The sequence below is a fragment of the Acomys minous genome (genome assembly GCF_964271855.1).
Source record: "Acomys minous genome assembly, chromosome: 5".
In the NCBI taxonomy this organism is placed as follows: Eukaryota; Metazoa; Chordata; class Mammalia; order Rodentia; family Muridae; genus Acomys; species Acomys minous.
In genome coordinates, this window is record NC_140494.1 from 60,619,764 (window position 1) to 60,639,954 (window position 20,191).

General features: G+C 36.0%; 1 protein-coding gene across 2 annotated transcripts in view; it reads left to right on the forward strand.

Moving 5' to 3' along the window:
* The window catches only part of NIPBL (NIPBL cohesin loading factor), a 151,721-nt gene that overhangs the window by 68,330 nt on the left and 63,200 nt on the right, over window positions 1–20,191 (forward strand). For both annotated transcript variants that reach the window (XM_084781108.1, XM_084781109.1), the window contains exons 6-10: window positions 495–646; window positions 3,776–3,936; window positions 4,642–4,738; window positions 6,578–7,204; window positions 15,098–16,705. In XM_084781108.1, the coding sequence (XP_084637234.1) occupies window positions 495–646; window positions 3,776–3,936; window positions 4,642–4,738; window positions 6,578–7,204; window positions 15,098–16,705 (2,645 nt within the window). The remainder of the gene's footprint in view (window positions 1–494; window positions 647–3,775; window positions 3,937–4,641; window positions 4,739–6,577; window positions 7,205–15,097; window positions 16,706–20,191) is intronic.

The following is a 20,191-nucleotide window of genomic DNA, read 5'->3' on the forward strand; positions in this document are numbered from 1 at the left end:
TCACATTAAGAGTGCTGCATGTGGAATTATTATAATATACTAACTAAAGGAACTACCATATAATGAGTTGAATTTTACAGAGTTTGATAAAATAAATGATATGCTCGGGGTGCTAAATGGAGCTCATTGTACCTAACATGTACAAAGCCTTGTGTTTACTGGGTTAATTCCCAGCAGTACTAGCACAAAAATAAATAAATAAATAAATATATGAAAACGTGAGTCCACTATAAATAACAAAGTTTGAAAGACAAAGTTTATTTTAAGAGACATAGATGGGTATTCCTAAATAGAATAAAATAAAAGAAGTTTTTAATTACTTGATGTGACTCTTAAATTATGAATGTTAATTTACGTGTTAAACAGTTTTGCTGTTTTTCTGCTTGCATAGGTTTTATAATATATAAACTGGAGTTGAAAGAATTTTGTCACATTTAAATTTCAAAAAGTAGCCTGTTAATTTCTTTTCCTGATATATTTCATTTGGATTTTAGCCGGTTTGTGCCACCACAGACAAGCTCTGGGAACAGATTTATGCCACAACAAAATAGCCCAGTGCCTAGTCCATATGCCCCACAGAGCCCTGCAGGATACATGCCATATTCCCATCCTTCAAGTTACACAACGCACCCACAGATGCAGCAAGGTAAGAGCATCGATGCCTAAATAATTATATTAACTATTGTATATACCTAAATAACTATAATTCCAAACAGGTTCACCTTAAAAATATTTTTAAGCATAAACTAAAATAATATATTGCACACTTTGTCAAAAAAAACTGTGGTTTAAATCTTTAAACACATTACATTTCTTTTTTTAAGTATATATTATGAAAAACTTTCAGTTATGTATTTACTTTATAATTAAAGAAAAACAGACGGTTAGATACAGGATTTTCTGAATTGGATTAATTTCAGTATACTGCCAATTCTCAATGTCATGTTTATATTTTTATCTTTTAAAGATTAACTGTTTCATGACTACTAAGTAATGTATTAGCAATACAAATTTTTATGCTCTTAAGTATTTAAAGAGCAGAAATTCTCAAGAAAAAAATAGAACAAACATTTGTGGTTTTGTTTCTCATAATACCAAATTTTATTTTATTTTTTATTTTTTTTACCAAATTTTAAATACTACTGTAAGTCATTAGTTTCTACATGTGTGAAGATGATTATATTGTACTGCTGTTATTTTTGTTATTATTATTTTTATGTATAAAGCCAAACTTTACTTGAAAACATTTTAACATTCAAACTTTTAATTTAGTCATCTATCAAAACAGCCAACTTATAGTTTCCAAAACTAGATAAAATATTATATTGAGACCATTTTACACTAACTTACTGAAACACGTGGAGGCAAATCACATATTTGGAATATGTATTGAATTTAATGTAAGTACTGAACATGCTTGATATGTATAAATGTAGCCTTAATGTTTGCTATGCATTAGTATAATATGGCACACAAAGGTATTAGGAACATTTTAAATGTAATAAATCAGAGGATAAAAACCTAAAGAGAACTTTTAACATACAAGCAGCCATGGAGGAGTATATGTAGGAAAGCACATCATTTTGTGCTCGAAAAAACTCAGATGATTTTGGGTAGTAGATAACCCCCCTCTTTGTTTAAAATAACAAAACAGACTTATTTTCAAAATGAATCAAAAGACAAAATGTAATTTAAGGCCTTGTTCAGTAATGAGTCATTTAGAATGTTCAGACACCACAAAAACTTTTTTTAAAAAATCACTCAGGGGTTAACACTCCCTAGCTATTTCTGTACAAAATGCATGGTAAGTCAGTCAGACAGAAAAGAACTGGGAACAGGGAACTTTAGAGTATGAGAGACGGAACACTGGTATTAGGGTTACCTCATTCCCTCCTTCTAAACTCTCCCAGATTACTCCTCTTTGCTCCTTTCCAAATTCAGGTCCTCTTTTTTGGTGTTCCATTCTGTTTTGTTTCGGTTTCTGGTTTTGGTTTTGGTTTGTCTTGTTTTGTTTTTTAAGAGAGGGTCTCTATCTTGAACTCACTATGTAGACCAGGCTGGCCTTGTAACTCACAAAGATCTGCCTGCCTCTGCCTCTTGCGTGCTGGGATCAAAGGCGTGCATTACCACATCCAGCTGGGCTCTCTTTTTGGATAGTATATTTTAAGAAGGACCATTGTATAGCACAGTCTAACAGGAATCAAAGTTGTTGTATTACTAGTACAGGCATGGAACAGTAATGCATGCTAAAGTGCAGTATGATAAAGTATCTAGAAACATACTCATAAAGCAAATGAAAGCTTCATACATATCTCAATGGGGGATAACACATAATATAGTAATAATAACATATAATATAGTGTGTTATAATAGGGATATTATTTCTTTAATTAATTGTGCTGAGACAGTTGGGAAAGAAAGTATAATTGGGTCATTTACCCACAATATTCTTTTTTTTTTATTTTAAGATTTATTTATTTATTATTATACATACAGTGCTCTGCCTGCATGTACACCTGCAGGCCAGAAGAGGGCATCAATCACATTATAGATGGTTGTACCCACAATATTCTTCAAAATAAAGTTTACTTTCATAAAACTTTACAAAGTATATAAAAATTTTCCTGTGGCTTTAGTAAGGAGGGACTATAAACGGCAGTATACATGAAAGAATCTTGTCTTTGCTACTAATTAAGAAATGGTAACTAAAGCGACTATCAAGAATATTTTTCACCTTCAAGAGTAACACAAATAGGTAAGTACATAAAGCAGTGAGAATTTTCATATACTACTAATGAATTAAGGGAGTTAAGCAATTTGTTAAGTTATTTGATAGCATTCAGAAAGACTTACAAATGTGTGTAACTAGTAATCTTATTCATTGTTCTAAGTCTTTGAACATTTATTAAAAAGCTCATGTACATATCATAAACAGTGATGCCCAATAGTTTAAGTAATCCAACTGTTCCCATAAAAATGAATAAATACATTTGTACATTATAAAGCAGAATATATGTTATTGTTTATTTAAAACAAATAAATTTAAGACTGCATATGTAATAAAATGGAAAATCCACAGCATAATAACTAGTTAAAAAGGAAGTTGTATGCTCAGCATTCATGAAGCCCGAGATTCTGTCCTCAGCAGTGTACAAAACCAGGTGGCACGGCCTTGGTGTCCCAGTAGTCAGCAGGTAGAGGCAGGACACCAAAGCTCAAGGAAATCCTCAGCTACATAAGAGTATGAGGCCATCCTGGGCCATATGAGGCCCTGTTTGAAAGAAAGAGAAAAACAAGTTATAAATGGACTTACAAACAGAAAGTTTGGAACGTTATATTCAGAACAGTATATTTGAGAATATGTTTATTTACAACACAAGTATAAAGATGTGCATGCGTAAATAGAGTGCTATGAAGCCACGCTATTCTCTCCTGTGGGGGAAAAAAGGAAAAGAGAACCAAAAAAACACAAGTATAGAGAGCGTTATACATGTCTGCCTTTACACATATTACAGTTCTTTTAAAGACGCATCTGAGTGACAGCTATCACAGTATTAAGATTTGTACTCAGTGTCTGTGCTTGGTTTGGTTTGGTTTTGGTTTGAGATAGGCTGTTTGTAGCCCCTGCTGGCTTCAAACTTGCTATGTTAACAAGGATCAGTACATAAGTGTTCATTATATTCTTTATAACTTTTGTGTGTTTAAAATATTCTTGTAATTGTTTTCTAAGAATTTCTCTAGTTAATTTTTATATTTAAAAAAATTTTTATTCCAGCATCTGTATCAAGTCCTATTGTTGCCGGTGGCTTGCGAAACATCCATGATAACAAAGTTTCTGGTCCATTATCTGGCAACTCAGCTAACCATCACGCTGATAACCCTAGACACGGCTCAAGTGACGACTACCTACACATGGTGCACAGGCTAAGTAGTGACGTATGTAACGCACTGGTTGTCAGGGCGGTAATGGCGTATGTCTGTCTGTAGCCCAGCATCTTCATAGCACAGGTGAAGGATACGTGTACTCTACTTTGAAAATTATACTAGAATCTGAGAATCTGGGTATGGACACCATGGCTCCTGTTTCCCACAGGGCTTAATCCATAAAGTGGGATTAAATTTCAGTTTTAATTGATAGTGCTTATACCAAAATAGTCTCTCAAGTAGCAAACTTTTATTTGTTAGTATATGGCTTTTTTTCTAAGATATGTTCAAACTTCTACCACTATTCATATTTAATATTTCTCATTAAAATATTTTACATATAGGAAATTTCTTATTATGGATGTCATTGTACTTTTATGTAAATTGCCCATATCTAAAGATAACAGAGATGGCAGTGAACTCTGTTCTCAAGACATTGACAGCCTTACATCTCCTTTTATAGAAAACAAACCAAGATGGAGCAGCCTTGTAATGTCAGTTTTCTTTATTCATTGCCATGCATAGGCAGTTGATTCTTTTGGATACTATTTCAATTTATCTAAGATATACCATAAAGACGTCAGGAAAGAACAGAATCAGGCTACTGAATTTCAGTACTTCACCTGTCAGTAATTTATGTCTCTGATTAGTTCTCTTTAAGATTTCAATAAACCATCTCGTTGCATTCAAGATAGAAATTTTACGTTTGATTCTTAGGATGGCGATTCTTCAACAATGAGGAATACTGCATCTTTTCCCCTGAGATCGCCACAGCCAGTGTGTTCCCCTGCTGGAAGTGACGGAACCCCTAAAGGTATTACTATAGCTAGAACTTCTTCTGTGTGTTTCATACTTCAAGTAGAGCTAGAACAAGCACCTAGGTTCAGATTCATTTAAGCTGCTCATCTTAAATCCCCTTATAGTATTCTTAGGTTTATACAGTATCATTCTCATTAAGAAATCCAGTGGCCTTTCACAATCACAGCCATCCTCGCCTCTCTTAAATGTTGGAACTGTTCAGTCAGATTCACCTGTCCACCTCTTGAAAAAAACTTACTCCATGTTGAACTGGACAGCTTTCTTCCTGATCTTTTTCATTGATTTTTTTTTCAATATTAATGCATCTCTACAGGCTTCTTTTTACCCTTTTTTCAAGATTTCTATCTTTAGAAACCCATGTCCCCTTTTTGACCTTTAATCCTAACAGTTGGGAGGCAGAGACAGGTGGATCTCCCTGAGTTCCAGGCCAACCCGGGATCCACAGTGAAACTGTGTCTTTAGAAAAAAGACACTAAGTTGCAAGATAGTTAATATGTATCATTTCCTTGTGAATTTCTAATACGGACTCCTCCTCCCCAGATGGTAAAGCACTTTGTTATTGCAGATAGTGTTTAAACTCAAGGACTTTCTTTATTAAGTAGAGGCTGAACCTATCTCTTCAGTATTTTTACCAGGTCATTTACTAGATTCTCTACAGAGAAAATAAATAAATAAACAAACGAATGAATGAAAGAAATTAGGCAAGAATGATAAAAAGATCAGAGTGAGAAAGCAGCATGTGTGGTATATTAGTTCAATAAATGTATACATTTTGAGGGGTTTAAAAACCCAACTACTAAAGAAGAAAACAACTTCCAAGTTAATTCTGTTTATAGCATAGCCACCACAGTTAGGTATTTATCACTCAAGTTTTGTCGAGGTAAAAAGGGATAGCAAAACATGCAGGGCTAGCTGGAATAGACAGTTACTGTAAACAGCCCACCCGCGTTTCTTCTGACACCTAAAGGGCAGGTAAGTGATGGGTAAATAGATACACAGCAGAAAACTTGGCATGGAAACAATACAAGCAATACCACAAATACATTATACATCAGAAACCTAACTCTCATTTTAGCAGGTTGCTTTCCAATTACTCTTAAAACATTAGTGTTATTTTGATTTGATTTTAAGGTAAATTTTAAGGAAGTTGGCTTTGTTTGTTTACTGTTTGTTTTGGTTCTTTGAAACAGGATTTTTCTGGGTAGCCTTTGCTGTCCTAAGCTCCCTCTGTAGACCAGGCTGGTCTCAAACTAACAGAGATCCACCTGCCTCTGCCTCCCCAAGCGCTGGGATTACAACCTGCCTTAAATTGTTGAAGTTTAAAGCTTTTTCTAAAGCATATATAAGTTACCACACAAACTTTAAGTAGAAAAGCGTAGCACCATATAAAAATTTCAGATATATCTGATGCTTAGCTTTTCTTGTTTGTTAGCTATTTAACTTTTAAATTTTTTCTTACTTATGTAAAACATGTTCCTTTTTTAGCAAAATTGTGACAATAATGCTCAAGAATGTCCTTAAAAATAAATGAATTAATCAAGCATGGTGGTCACTCAGGTAATTCCAGCAGTAGAGAGCAGATGGCTGTATCAGGAGTTGCTGGTTTCCCACCAAATTCAGGGCCTGCCAGTGTAGCCTCAGTCTTTGTCTCAAAAATAAAGTCAAGTGTTACATGAAGTATCTTTACAGGTCAAGATACAGTTCCAAAGTACCTTGGAGTGGATGGTTTCTTAGTATCTGATTCAGCTTCACTGTATTATCGCCTAATATTTTTACTATACTAAAATAAAATGTGTGAAGTGGCACAACTATTTCTGCTGAATTGTTTTTCTAGGATCAAGACCACCTTTAATTCTACAGTCTCAGTCTTTACCTTGTTCGTCACCTCGAGATGTTCCTCCAGATATCTTACTAGATTCTCCAGAGAGAAAACAAAAAAAGCAAAAGAAAATGAAATTAGGCAAGGATGAAAAAGACCAGAATGAGAAAGCTGCAATGTATGATATAATTAGTTCTCCAACCAAGGACTCTACTAAACTTACGTTAAGACTTTCTCGTGTAAGATCTTCTGATATGGACCAGCAAGAGGATATGCTATCTGGTATGGAAAATAGCAATGTTTCAGAAAATGATATTCCTTTTAATGTGCAGTATCCAGGACAGACTTCAAAAACACCCATTACTCCACAGGATGTAAACCGCCCACTTAATGCTGCTCAATGTTTGTCGCAGCAAGAACAAACAGCATTCCTTCCAGCAAATCAAGTGCCTGTTTTACAACAGAACACTTCAGTTGCTACAAAACAACCACAGACTTCTGTAGTACAGAATCAGCAACAGGTATCACAACAGGGCCCGATATATGACGAAGTGGAATTGGACGCATTGGCTGAAATTGAGCGGATAGAGAGAGAATCAGCCATTGAAAGGGAGCGCTTCTCAAAGGAAGTTCAAGATAAAGGTAAGGGGTCTCTTTTTACTGCTTCAGCGTCTGTGTGGATTAATCCTTATGTCTTTCTCATGTATGAATTCCATTCATTGTCTGAAGCAACTATATCAGATTTGATAAATCTGTGCCATATATTATCAGTTTTGAACTATATGACTTATATTTTTACTAAAGTAAACATTATTGTTTCAGTATTACACTCATTTTCTCCAAGATATGTTGACACAATTACACACCACCAATTTTTTTTCTACTGCTAGCTTATGTCAAAGCAGGTACAGACCAGGTGGATGACTGATACCTGTGATTTACACAGCACACCCTAAGGATCAAAGATCTTTTGATGGTGATTACAGTTAAGTTTTCCCTTTTATCAGACTAGTGTACAGTAGAGCACAGTTTGAAGGTATACTTTTATTATGAGCTTGAGTCTCTAGTGCTTAATTATTTGGTAAATGCTTTAAAATTTTTAAGCAAGATGCATGAGTTATTAAAATTACTAATATAATTTATGAGTTTGTTCTATTTATAAATGTGTGTATACACTTGATTATTCAAACTTAAAGCATGCTTTGGTGTTTGATTTTATTTCTTGATGTTGAATAGACCTCACATTTGCCTATCTGCCATGTGACACGTTCATAACTAAAAACCTGTGTTCTCCTCTAAGAAGTATATCGGAGTTCATGTTATCTCTCCTGTCATGATGACTTCTAACATTGTTGATGACAAATGACTTATAGTTATAACATAGTTTAATGTTTACAGTAGAAATCATAAATAGGAGCCATAAATTCTTTATTTTCCTGGTTGAGAACTAGAGTCTCTAATGGTCTTTCTTATTGGCATTTTGAAAGACTTGGTCATAAACATTTGTTAAAGATAAAGAAAGTGTTGCTGATTCTTTTTTAGTTTGTAATATGGGTTTTGGTATAGTTGTAATGTACATTGTATTCTCTGACTTTATAAAAAATGTGTGCATGTTAAGTTACTCAGCTTTTCTTGATAATATTGATCTACACAGAATTTGGGGCTCCTTCATGACAGGTTTGCCACAAATATTCAAAACTGTGATTGGCTTGACCAAAAATAGTAGTAGTGTAGTGTAGAGGATGAAATTTCTGTGAGACATGATGGTGGCAGATTCCGTTCTAACGTGGAACGAGGGGCTTGCTAAGCGACTCAGTGGATAAGGACATACTCTGTTGTTGCAGAGGATAAGGACACACTCTGCTGTTGCAGAGGATAAGGACACACTCTGCTGTTGCAGAGGATAAGGACATACTCTGTTGTTGCAGAGGACGGAGGTTTGGTCCTTAGCACTCACCATTGCCTGTAGCTACGCTCTAGAGGGTTCAGTGCCCTCTGCCCTCTTCTGTTCTCTGCAGGCACCTGCACACATGTGAACATAGAAACACGCACATGAACAAAAGTAAGATAAATTTAGTTTTTAAAGTGAAGTAAGGTGCTGAGAAAGGCTCAGCAGTTAAGCATGCTTGTTCTTACAGAGGACCCACATTCGAGTCCCAGCACTCACATGAGGCTCATAACCTCCCATCACTCTAGTCCCAAGGGATGTGTTACTCCCTTCTGACCTTGGCAAGTATGAGGCAGACTCATGGTACACAGATATAACCTGCAAGCAAAACATGCATGCACATAAAATAAATATTTGCAAAAAGTGGAGTGACTATAAAGGTAATTACACTAGGTATAATTTGCCTATTAGTAAACTTAATTTTTAGTCCTAACTTCTTTGGGAGAATAAAACAAAGCAATTACAGTTTATTATTCTTCCAGAAAAGTATAATATATATTTTACTTTGAATCATTTAAATAGCTTACTCCATAATCTGTGACTATGTGGCTAAAACAAATATAACTTAAATTCAGAGGACGAAACTAGCATAGTGTTAGTGAAGGTTGACACAAGTTCTGTGACTATAAAGATGAAGTAGGTCTTACTAACTTCATGTCACAGTTGTCATTTTTAAGTTGTTTTCTGATACCAATTTGTAATGTGTCATAGATAAATTATATGGAAATTTGGTGAGATTAAAATTATGTATTATGGTATTCTAAGGTTATAGGAAAACTTATAAATAGAAGTGGTGATTTTGTTAAGTAAACCCTGAAAAAATACAATACTCACTTGAAATTAATTCATCATTTCTTACCATTATTTTTATTTTAAAACTAAATTCTGAAGTTGACTTTTACTATATTCTAGAATATGGCTCTGAGCACGTCTGTTGTATTGTGGAAACAGGAGCGTGTTGGACTACTTATCTAGTCTACAGTCTTGGTGTGGACACTTTGTAGGGTCTGAGTTATCATGACATATATTTGTTATGGGAGCAAGATTTCTGTCAAAAACAAAAACACAGAAACTAAAACCCTGTATCTTACAAGTAAGAATAGAAGCTGGTAACTGAAATTCAAGAAGAGAAATAGATTAGTCTTAAATATTGTACCTCGGTCATGCTTAAACCTAAGATTACCTGCTTCTGCACATAGGCAAACTCTTTTCTGCCTGCTAGGTATTTGTGTTCTTTCTTTGGACGTTCATAGAAATACACACTAAAAGACTAGTTGCAACCTAATGTTACATATTCCAAAAGTAATTTTTTCACACTGTCTTGCTTATACTTGTAGCATCTATAATTGTATACATTAATTTTTAAAGCTGCTTATTTTGCTTCTAGGATGACCTATCAGAATTGTATCTTCCTTCATGTGCTAAATTATTCCTGCTTTCTTTTTGTTAAAGGAGTTCTTTTGTTTATTTATGTATTTTATCTTTTTCCACTGTCTCTTTTCCATATTAGCAAATGTAAGAAATGGCCTATCGTCTTAATGTTTGTCATATTGTCAAAATACTCTGCCTGTAGCTCTTAGAAGAAGTAAAGTATCAATTGAGCATCTTTGATTCTCCCCTTCCCCAAAAATATTCAGAATGTTCTCACATATAAAACCTATTAAACATCAAGTTTTCAGGTTCCAAAGGATTATGAATTTTATATTTTGAGATTAGGGGTATTCAGCTAGTAAACTCCATGAAAATATTTCAAAGTCTGAAAAAGTCAAAATCAGAAATGCCTCAGTGCCAAGCACTTCAGATAAGGGACAGTCAACCTGTATTTTCTCCTATTCTTTGAAATAGCAGTACTGACACGTGGGGCGGAGGGAACCAGTGAGCCTCCTGGCCTGTGCTGTTGTTAGGTATGGAGTATCTTCATTTGTCCTCGCTGGTACTGGACATTCTGCTCTAAGTGGTTTACGGTTTTACTTAAAGTATATCTGGTGACTGTTATGATTTGTGTTTTAGAAGCCTAAGAAGCTGGGAGTTTTAGGTTGACTTATTTTCAATATATTCACAACTAGATGACAAATGGTTTTGAGATTATCCTTTGTACACATTTTCTTCAGGAGTATGGTGAATTCTGATAGCTAATGTTAAGATTCCTGATACCCTACCAGGCCACTGGGAAAGAAGACAAGCTCAGTTCTGATGCGGCTTGATGAGCTGGGGTAGGTGGGTGGGTGGGGCTCCCTTCTCTGAGGAGGAGAGAAAGGGGGATTGAGGCACAGAGCGTAGAACTGGCAGGCGAGGAGGGAGGGAACTACAACTAGGATGTAAAGTGAATTAATTAATTTTAAAAGATTTCTGATACCACAGAAGAATTAAAGGTAATTCATGTGCCAAACCCTAAAACCCTAAAATCACTCGATACAGGTGGGCTCATTGTTAGGTGAAGACACCACAGAAGTGGGCAAAAGTGAGCTGTCCATATTCAGAGCCTTTTTACAGGGATAAGCCAATGGGGGAACCAAATCAGACCTTGAAATCAGTATTGTTCCTCTTATAACCCAACTCCTTACAACAACGATAAAATTTTCTTGTTTTATAAAATTTTTAAAAAGTTAAATATTTTTCAACAGATGAAAAATTCAGACATGATTTGGTGACCCATGTCTGTAATTTCAGCAGTCAGGAGTTCAGGCAGGAAGAAAAATATTTGAGGCCATCCTGGGCACTATAGCCAGTCTCACACCAGCTTGAGACTACCAGAGAGAAGTGGGGTGCACAGGAGAGAAAGTGGGTTGGTTTTAAATTTTTACTCAGCAGTATTTTCTTTATAATAGAAAAAGTAAGATTTTTTTTAAAGAAAGATTTTGTTTATTTATTGTATATGAGTGCTCTACTTTGCATGTACACCTGTTATGCCAGAAGAGGACATTAGAGCATATCACAGATAGTTGTGAGCCACCATGTGGTTGCCGGGAATTGAACTCAGGACCTCTGGAAGAGCAGACAATACTCTTAACCGCTGAGCCACCTCTCCGGCCCAGTAAGATCTTTCTTAATCATACTGCATTGCTTATATACAAATTATCTGTTGTGTTACAATTCATAGACTGTCGTTTTAAGAAATTTACCTTTTGCCACATTTTCATTTTAATAACAAAAGGTAAATTAGAATGAAGAAAATGATCTGTGAACTTTTTTTAAAATTCTGTTGTGTGTGTTTTTTTAAATTAATTTATTCATATTACATTTCAATGGTTATCCCATCCCTTGTATCCTCCCATTCCTCCCTCCCTCCCATTTTCCCCTTACTCTCCCCTCCCCTATGACTGTGACTGAGAGGGACTTCCTCCCCCTGTATATGCTCATAAGGTATCAAGTCTCTTCTCAGGAGCCTGCTATCCTTCCTCTGAGTGCCACTAGGCCTCCCCATCAAGGGGACATGGTCAAATATGGAGCACCAGAGTTTGTGTGAAAGCCAGACCCCACTCTCCACTCAGCTGTGGAGAATGTCCTGACCATTGGCTAGATCTGGGTAGGGGTTCAGTGTTTACTGCACCCATCAGAATGGCTAAGATCCAAAATTCAAGTGACACCACATGCTAGCGAGGATGTGGAGAGAGAGGAACACTCCTTCATTGCTGGTGGGAATGCAAACTAGTACAACCACTTTGGAAATCTATCTGGTGCTATCTCAGAAAACTGGGAATAGGGCTTCCTCAAGACTCAGCTATTCCACTCCTTGGAATATACCCAGAAGATGCTCCAGCACACAACAAGAAAATTTGCTCAACCATGTTCATAGCAGCCTTATTCATAATAGCCAGAACATGGAAACAGCCTAAGTGTCCATCAGTAGAAGAATGGATAAAGAAACTGTGGTATATTTACACTACAGAATACTTCTCAGCTATTAAAAACAAGGAATTCCCGAAATTTGTGGACAAGTGGATTGAGCTAGAAATGTTCATAATGAGTGAGTTAATACAGAAGCAGAAAGACTCAAATGGTATATACTTACTTACATCTGGACACTAGCCCAAGGGGCATGTCCCATGAAAGTCTTCACTTATCAGGAAAGTGGGACGGAGGGGAGTGCATTCTGCTGGGACTTTAGGCAAGAGAAGCATGGGAGAATGGGGAAATAGAAGGATCCAGAGGGTCCTAGAAACCTACAAGAACATTATGACAAGCGGATCTGGGCTCAGGGGTCCTGCTCAAACTATGGCACAGCCAAGGAATATCCGTAAACTCTTTTAAGTGTTTTTTTAAATCCTTTAACACTCTACCTGCTAAGCTAATGTTTATTTCTTTAAAAAAAAAAGTGTGTGTGTGTGCACGCACACGTGCATGTATGTATATATAAGTGTGTGTACATTGTATAAAAGAATGAACCACAGATTTGACAAAATTAATGCCTGGGATTAATTATATTAGTTCTGCAGTATGTGGAAATTACTATTTTACAAAGTCTGTTGCCATGCCGGGTAGTGGTGTCACATCTCCTTAATCCCAGCACTCAGGGAGCAGAGGCAGGCAGATCTCTTGATGGTCTACAGAGTTGTAGGACAGCCAATGCCACACAGAGAAACCCTGTCTCAAAAAACAAACAAACAGAAACAAAAGTCTTTTCTCTTGAAAATATAGAAGTCTTAAGTTATATGAATTTCTGTTTTTGTCATAAAGGTTTAAAGGATAAGATTATTAAGGCATTTTGTTTGTCATTTAATAATTGTCTTAGGTGAAAGTATTGTAAAGAGATTCTATAAACATAATTTTAGTATTTTTCTGAGAATTTTTTTCCTTAGGCATTTATGCAAAAGGCTATATATACACTTTTATCTGGAAGGCTATTTGGAACTTGGGAAAACAATGTAATGGTAACAATGATAATATCTTAATACTGTTTCAGAACTGGAGTATGTGTGTCTATGGCTTGACTTCTGTGTAACACAAAGAGCAAATTATGTTGAGGGATCTTGAAGGTCAAACTCCTGGTCTCATACATTCTAAGCAAGCATTCTACCACTGAAACACATTCAGCCCTCAAATACATTTTCATTACATTTGATTAGATTTTAAATTGGAATGAGCTGCTCCTTCTGTCTTTGATAATAAAACAATGGTATATAACATTGATATATAAAGGAAGCATTACAAACTTAAAAATATTTTCGGGATTTTATTCCACTACAATAAAGTAATGATTTTCCACTTACTGCTTTGAGGTTTTAACCCTGTGATACTGTTTCCCTTAAGTGATGTATCCCATTGACGGATACTCTCAGGGGATCTAGAAATTCTCCTCTTAAAGTGGCAACTAATAATTATTTTTAAAACATAGTCAAGAAGTGTGGCAAATAACTTGAATAGACAAAATCTGCAAAGTACTATAAATCTAACTGTTCTTAAGAATTAGAAATTCAGCTGGGCGCAGTGGTGCACATTTGTAATCTCAGCACTCAGGAGGTGGAGGCAGGCAGATCTCTGTGAGTTCAAGGCCAGCCTGGTTGATAGAGCAAATCCGGGACACACACACACCTAGAGATTCAGTTCATAGACAGTGAACCAGGCACCTTCTTAGTTAAAAATAGAATCAAACAAACATAGAAATGCACAGCTGCTAAAAGTGCCTCACTGTCTATGGGATAGTAGATTCGTGTTAGTATGCTTGTGTCATATTTCATAATACCATGTTCTTCCATCCCCATCCCCATGGTCAGTAATATAAACCACGAGAATGAGCCATGGGTTGCTCAAAACAAGATTGATTTAACTAAGTTAAAGCACATGCTTATAGTCTCCTGCAGGCTGTGGCAGGAGGATCCAGAGTTCAGAGCCACTCTGGGCTACACTGTAAGTTACCACCCAGATTAATTTATATAGCAAGACCCTGACTCAAACACACAAACAAAAAGACAGGATTTATCTAAGAAAAACAGGAAAGCTATTCCATGCTTTTGAGTATGCCACTGATAATAGAGTCCCTATTCAATTTTACGTCAAACATTATATGTTAGCTTTTAAATTCCACATGCACTGTTCACACCTGCAGAATTTGAATTCTAGATTAAAGTATAATGGCAAAATCAGACTGTTTTGTTATTCTCCCGTCATTTATCTTTTTACAGTGATATAACTTAGATCTACTTTTTATTTTGTTTCTTATGTTATATGTTTTGCATTTAGTAAAATATTGTGTTTCCAATTGTGTTTGGAAGAGTTAGGCGTTTTAATTGTTTTAACAATTAACATGATCTTAAATAAAAAATATATGACTTATAGCTAGTCTTATAAGTTGCTTAGCTTGGGTTTTTTATATATAAACATAAATTAATGTGTGTATTATAAGTTCTATTCATTTGTATTCTTGTACTTATGTACTCAAAAATGCTATCGAATGCTATTGAATTACTTTTACTATTCTCTATTATTAAAGATCAGTAAGCATACAGATCTCCTCAAATCTATGCTGTTTTTATCTGCATACTTATATTTGTATTAATACATTTTAAAAAGTTACGATTTTTAAAATTGTTTCCAGTAAGATGAGAATTTATTGATACTGATATTGAATATTTATCTTTAAATTTCAGATAAGCCTTTGAAAAAAAGAAAACAAGATTCTTACCCACAGGAGGCTGGGGGTGCTACAGGAGGTAATAGACCAGCTTCTCAGGAGACGGGTTCAACGGGAAATGGGTCTCGGCCAGCATTAATGGTTAGCATTGATCTTCATCAGGCAGGAAGAGTGGACTCTCAGGCTTCTGTAACTCAGGACTCAGACTCCATAAAAAAGCCTGAAGAAACCAAACAATGTAATGATGCACCCATTTCTGTTCTTCAGGAAGATATTGTTGGAAGTCTTAAGTCTATACCAGAAAACCATCCTGAGACTCCTAAAAAAAAGTCTGACCCTGAGCTCTCAAAAAGTGAAATGAAACAAAACGAAAGTAGGTTGGCAGAATCTAAGCCAAATGAAAACCAACTGGTGGAGTCAAAGTCAAATGAAAGTAAGTTAGAAACAAAAACTGAGACCCAAACAGAAGAACCGAACCAGAGTGAGAACAAAACTACAGAATCCAAACAAAATGAGAGTGCTGTAGTGGAGTCTAAACAGAATGAAAATAGACTATGTGACACAAAACCAAATGACAACAAACAAAACAATACCCGGTCAGAAACAACAAAATCAAGACCTGAAACCCCAAAGCAGAAAGCTGAAAGCCGGCCTGAAACTCCAAAGCAAAAGGGTGAAGGTCGGCCTGAAACCCCAAAACAGAAGGGTGATGGACGACCTGAGACTCCAAAGCAAAAGGGTGAAGGCCGGCCTGAAACCCCAAAGCAGAAAGGCGAAGGCCGGCCTGAAACCCCAAAACATAGGCATGAAAACAGGAGGGATTCTGGAAAGCCATCGACAGAGAAAAAACCTGATGTGTCTAAGCATAAACCGGATAGCAAATCTGACTCACCGCGCTTAAAATCAGAAAGAGCTGAAGCCTTAAAGCAGAGACCTGATGGGCGGTCTGAGTCACTAAGACGTGACCATGATAGCAAACAAAAATCAGAGGACAGGGGTGAGTCAGAGCGACATCGGGGGGATCAGTCAAGGGTTCGAAGACCAGAAACCCTGAGATCTTCTAGTAGAAATGAGCATAGCATTAAATCTGATGGTTCAAAAACTGAAAGGCTAGAACGAAAACACAGGCATGAATCAGGGGACTCGCGGGACAGACCTTCTGGGGAACAGAAGTCAAGACCCGACAGTCCTCGTGTAAAACAAGGAGATACTAATAAATCAAGACCTGGTTTTAAGTCACCAAATAGTAAAGATGACAAAAGGACAGAGGGTAACAGAAGTAAAGTAGACAGTAATAAAGCACACACTGACAGTAAGGCTGAATTTCCAAGCTATTTGTTGGGGGGCAGGTCTGGTGCACTGAAAAATTTCGTCATTCCAAAAATCAAGAGGGATAAAGATGGCAATATTACTCAGGAAACTAAGAAAATGGACACGAAAGGAGAGCAGAAAGACAAAGTAGAAAAAATGGGATTAGTTGAAGATCTAAACAAAGGAGCGAAGCCTGTAGTAGTTCTGCAAAAATTATCCCTGGATGATGTCCAGAAGCTAATTAAAGATAGAGAGGATAAAGCAAGAAGTTCCCTTAAGTCGATCAAGAATAAGCCATCAAAGTCAAATAAAGGTAAGAGTCCTTCACTGTCATTGTATTATTTAAGTTTGCTGAATATAAGCAATGGAAATCTACAGAATTGATAAAGCTGAGGCATGAAAATACAACATTTATATAAAGCAACAGTGAATTTTTTTTTTTCAGGAATATAGGTTAAAAATTTTTAGTAAACTTTTTTCTCCCACCTGAACTTGAACCAGTCATGATAGTCATCTGTCTAGGTATAAAAAGATATTCTTTCAGGTATTTCTAAAAATTACTTGTTAATCAGTGAATAATATATTGTGGTAGACGTGGTTAGCTCTAAAAAGATACCTTGACTATAGATGTACATGCTACAATCAAGTACTTAATTTCTAGTGTCTCAGTAATGTTATATATGGTATACAAGACCAAGTCTATAATTTGAATTGTCTTACACTGTTTCCTTACAGACCTTATGATTTAGTTATTGATGAATCATTTGAATTTTTATTGTTTATAAAGTTATATAAAAGTTATTTTCTGGGGAGGCAGTTGATAAAAATAGGTTTTATAACTTTAAAATATAAGAAGGTAGGGAATGGTGTTAACTTCCTAATTGGTTTAAATTGTTAATATGTGGACCTGAAATTGGTGTTATTTTTGCATGGTTGCTAAATTAAGCTATCTACTTACCTGACTAAAATTAAGTGTTGAGAATGTAATTGCAGTTTATGAAAATAAAATCTTGAATCCCTTTGTATACCTGTGTTTAAAATACAGTTTTTTAATGGAACCATGTGGCAAGACCTACTTTGCCTATGTTTAACTTAATAATGTAATCTAAATAAGTTACAGTTCTGAAAGAAGTAGAGCCAAAAGTTGATTTGATATTTTAGGTTTCATTTTGTGACCTTCACTTAAAACTTAACTTTAGCCAGGCATGATGGTACACACCTTTAATCCCAGCACTCAGGAGACAGAGGCAGGTGGATCGCTGTGAGTTTGAGGCCAGCCTGTTCTACAAAGCAAGTCCAGGACAGCCAAGGCTTATACAGAGAAACCCTGAATCAAAAAAACAACTTAACTTTATACTTATAAAGAAATATGTGAAATCCAGAATTAGTGTCCAGTATGGTAGTTAGTAGCCTTTTGGCTGTTTTAATTGTGATTAATATAAATAAGTATTAAAATCTTTCTCAGTAGTCACATGTGGCTATTAGCTACTGTATAGAGAAAATTTGTATCTTCACAAAAAGTTCAACTGTGTATCATTGCGGTATAATCAAAACAGATTATTGTTATTTGTATCATGCTGTTGTAGCTTGTCTACCATGGAAAACAGTATCTCAAACATCTCTTCACTCAAAGCGATTTGTCACTAATCTGTTTTACTTTTGCTTTATTTGTATCAAATATTCACCTTTTTTTAACTGCTATTTTGTTTCTAAAGAAAACAAGCTTTCTGAATCACTGATATTTGTGCCCTTCTCGGTTTTGTTTAGAGCACTCAGAACTACAAACTGAAAGGTGGTGGTTATTATTTAACTTGAATGTATCTTTCCTCCAATTGCTTCTTAAAGTCTTTAAGTTTTATCAGAATATTATGTACAGTATGTCTACAAATAAAGTATATTAAATAATAAGATGTAATTCTTTAAGAGTGGCATGATCAGCTAACATGCCTTAACATTTTGATAGCAGTAATTACCAGCATGAACAAAGACTCAGAAGTGTGGCTGGGGAAATGGGTCCATAGTTAAGAGCACTGTTGCTCCCACAGAGCCCCATGTGGTGGCTCGAACCATCCATAACTCCAGCTCCAGGGGATCTATACCAAGGCATGCACATGGTATACATACATATGTGCAAGCAAAACATACACATAAAAACAAAATAAAAATGTTAAAAAAGAAAACCATTTTAAAGGGGATTGTAAAATGTATTTATTATTTCTCTCCTTCCCTCTACTCTCTTTCAACTACTATATTGTTCTCCATTACTTGATTAGTGCCTCCAAGAATATCCTGTATAGTTTATTTGTTGGTGTGTGTGTGAGCACATGTGCGCATGTGGTCACGTCTTTACATAATGTGTACTGAACACTTGAGTGAGCACTGTAGTGTGGGCTCCAGAGGTTAATACCAAGTGTCTTCTGTAATGGATCTTCCTTTATTTACTGAGGCATGGTTTCTCAGTGAACCTGGAACCTGTTCACCTATTTGCGCTAGTTTGGCTAGCCAGTCTGCCTCAGGAATCTTCTGTCTCTGCCTTTCAAGCGCTGATGTGATAGGTGAGTCACCTCACTGCTGCCTCTTTTACGGGGGTGACCAGGATCTGAGGATGGCCTCAGACTTGCTTGGCAGGAGCTTTACCCACTGAACTGTCTCCTCGATTCCCATCCCGCTTGTTTTCTAAAAACTCAGTTCCTGGGTGGAACTCCAGCGTGTGTGTAGTAGTTGTAACACTTAGCAGTGGTTTAATCAGTGTCACTTGGCCTGGTGAGAACAGTTCTTATTAGAAGTACTTAGCTGTTGTCTTTTGTAGTCACTGAACTGCTGAGTTCTACCATTAAAATGTTGTTTGCCAATCTTTGTGGTAGACCTTAACAATCTAATCTAGCTAATGTGCTTTGAATGCAACTTCTGTGGAGACTGTTGTTTCTGAGAGTGAGTTTGAAACTGGAGGGCATTGTTGTGTTTTCTTTAATAATACCATGAATTGTTAATAATACCACAGAAGAAATTTGTTTTATTTTAGCAGTTTTATAATACACATTTCAAAAATACACACATAAATATTTTAGTATTGATATCTTTAGAAAGTGTTAGGAGAATGTTACAGAAGTTATTCTTGTTTGTAACTACTTAAGTGATTTTAGAAGAATATTTTTTAAATCTTGTGCCCATGATTTCTATTTGTAGAAATGTTTGGTCAAATTATATGCAATAGTTATTATTAGTGTAAAGAGATTTGTTGAGTAGAAACTTTTTTCATACAAATTAAATAAATGTATTTAGCTGAAGATTGAGCCCTGTGTGGTGTTTGGTCTAGGGTACCTGAGGTTATAGGCTCAGTTGTAGCACTGCACTGAGAGACATGAACATTGTTAAAGGTGTTCTTACTACTTAACTATTTTGTATTTTAAGTCATCCCACAGTGTAGTTTAGGGTTCCCAGACATGTAGAAATAGGCATATTAAACATCTTAGTTAATCTTCTGTTGCTATGATAAAATACTCTGGCCAGACCTGCTATGGCAGGAAGAGGGAATTAGTTCAGGTCCATCACTGCAGAGAAGTCAGCACAGCACAAACTTAGAGCAGTCACATTGCAGCCTTCGGGAAGAAGGGAGCACTGCGCGGGTGCTCACCTAGCCTTTTCCTTTTTGTGTAATCCAGGACCCAAGTCCTGGGAAAAGCCCCCATGAATTTTCAGATGGACCTTCCCACCTCATATTTATTCAATCAAGTTAATCATATATATCATCCCTAACCTAATTAAATAACCCCTCACTGGTGTGCTCCAGAGGCTTGTC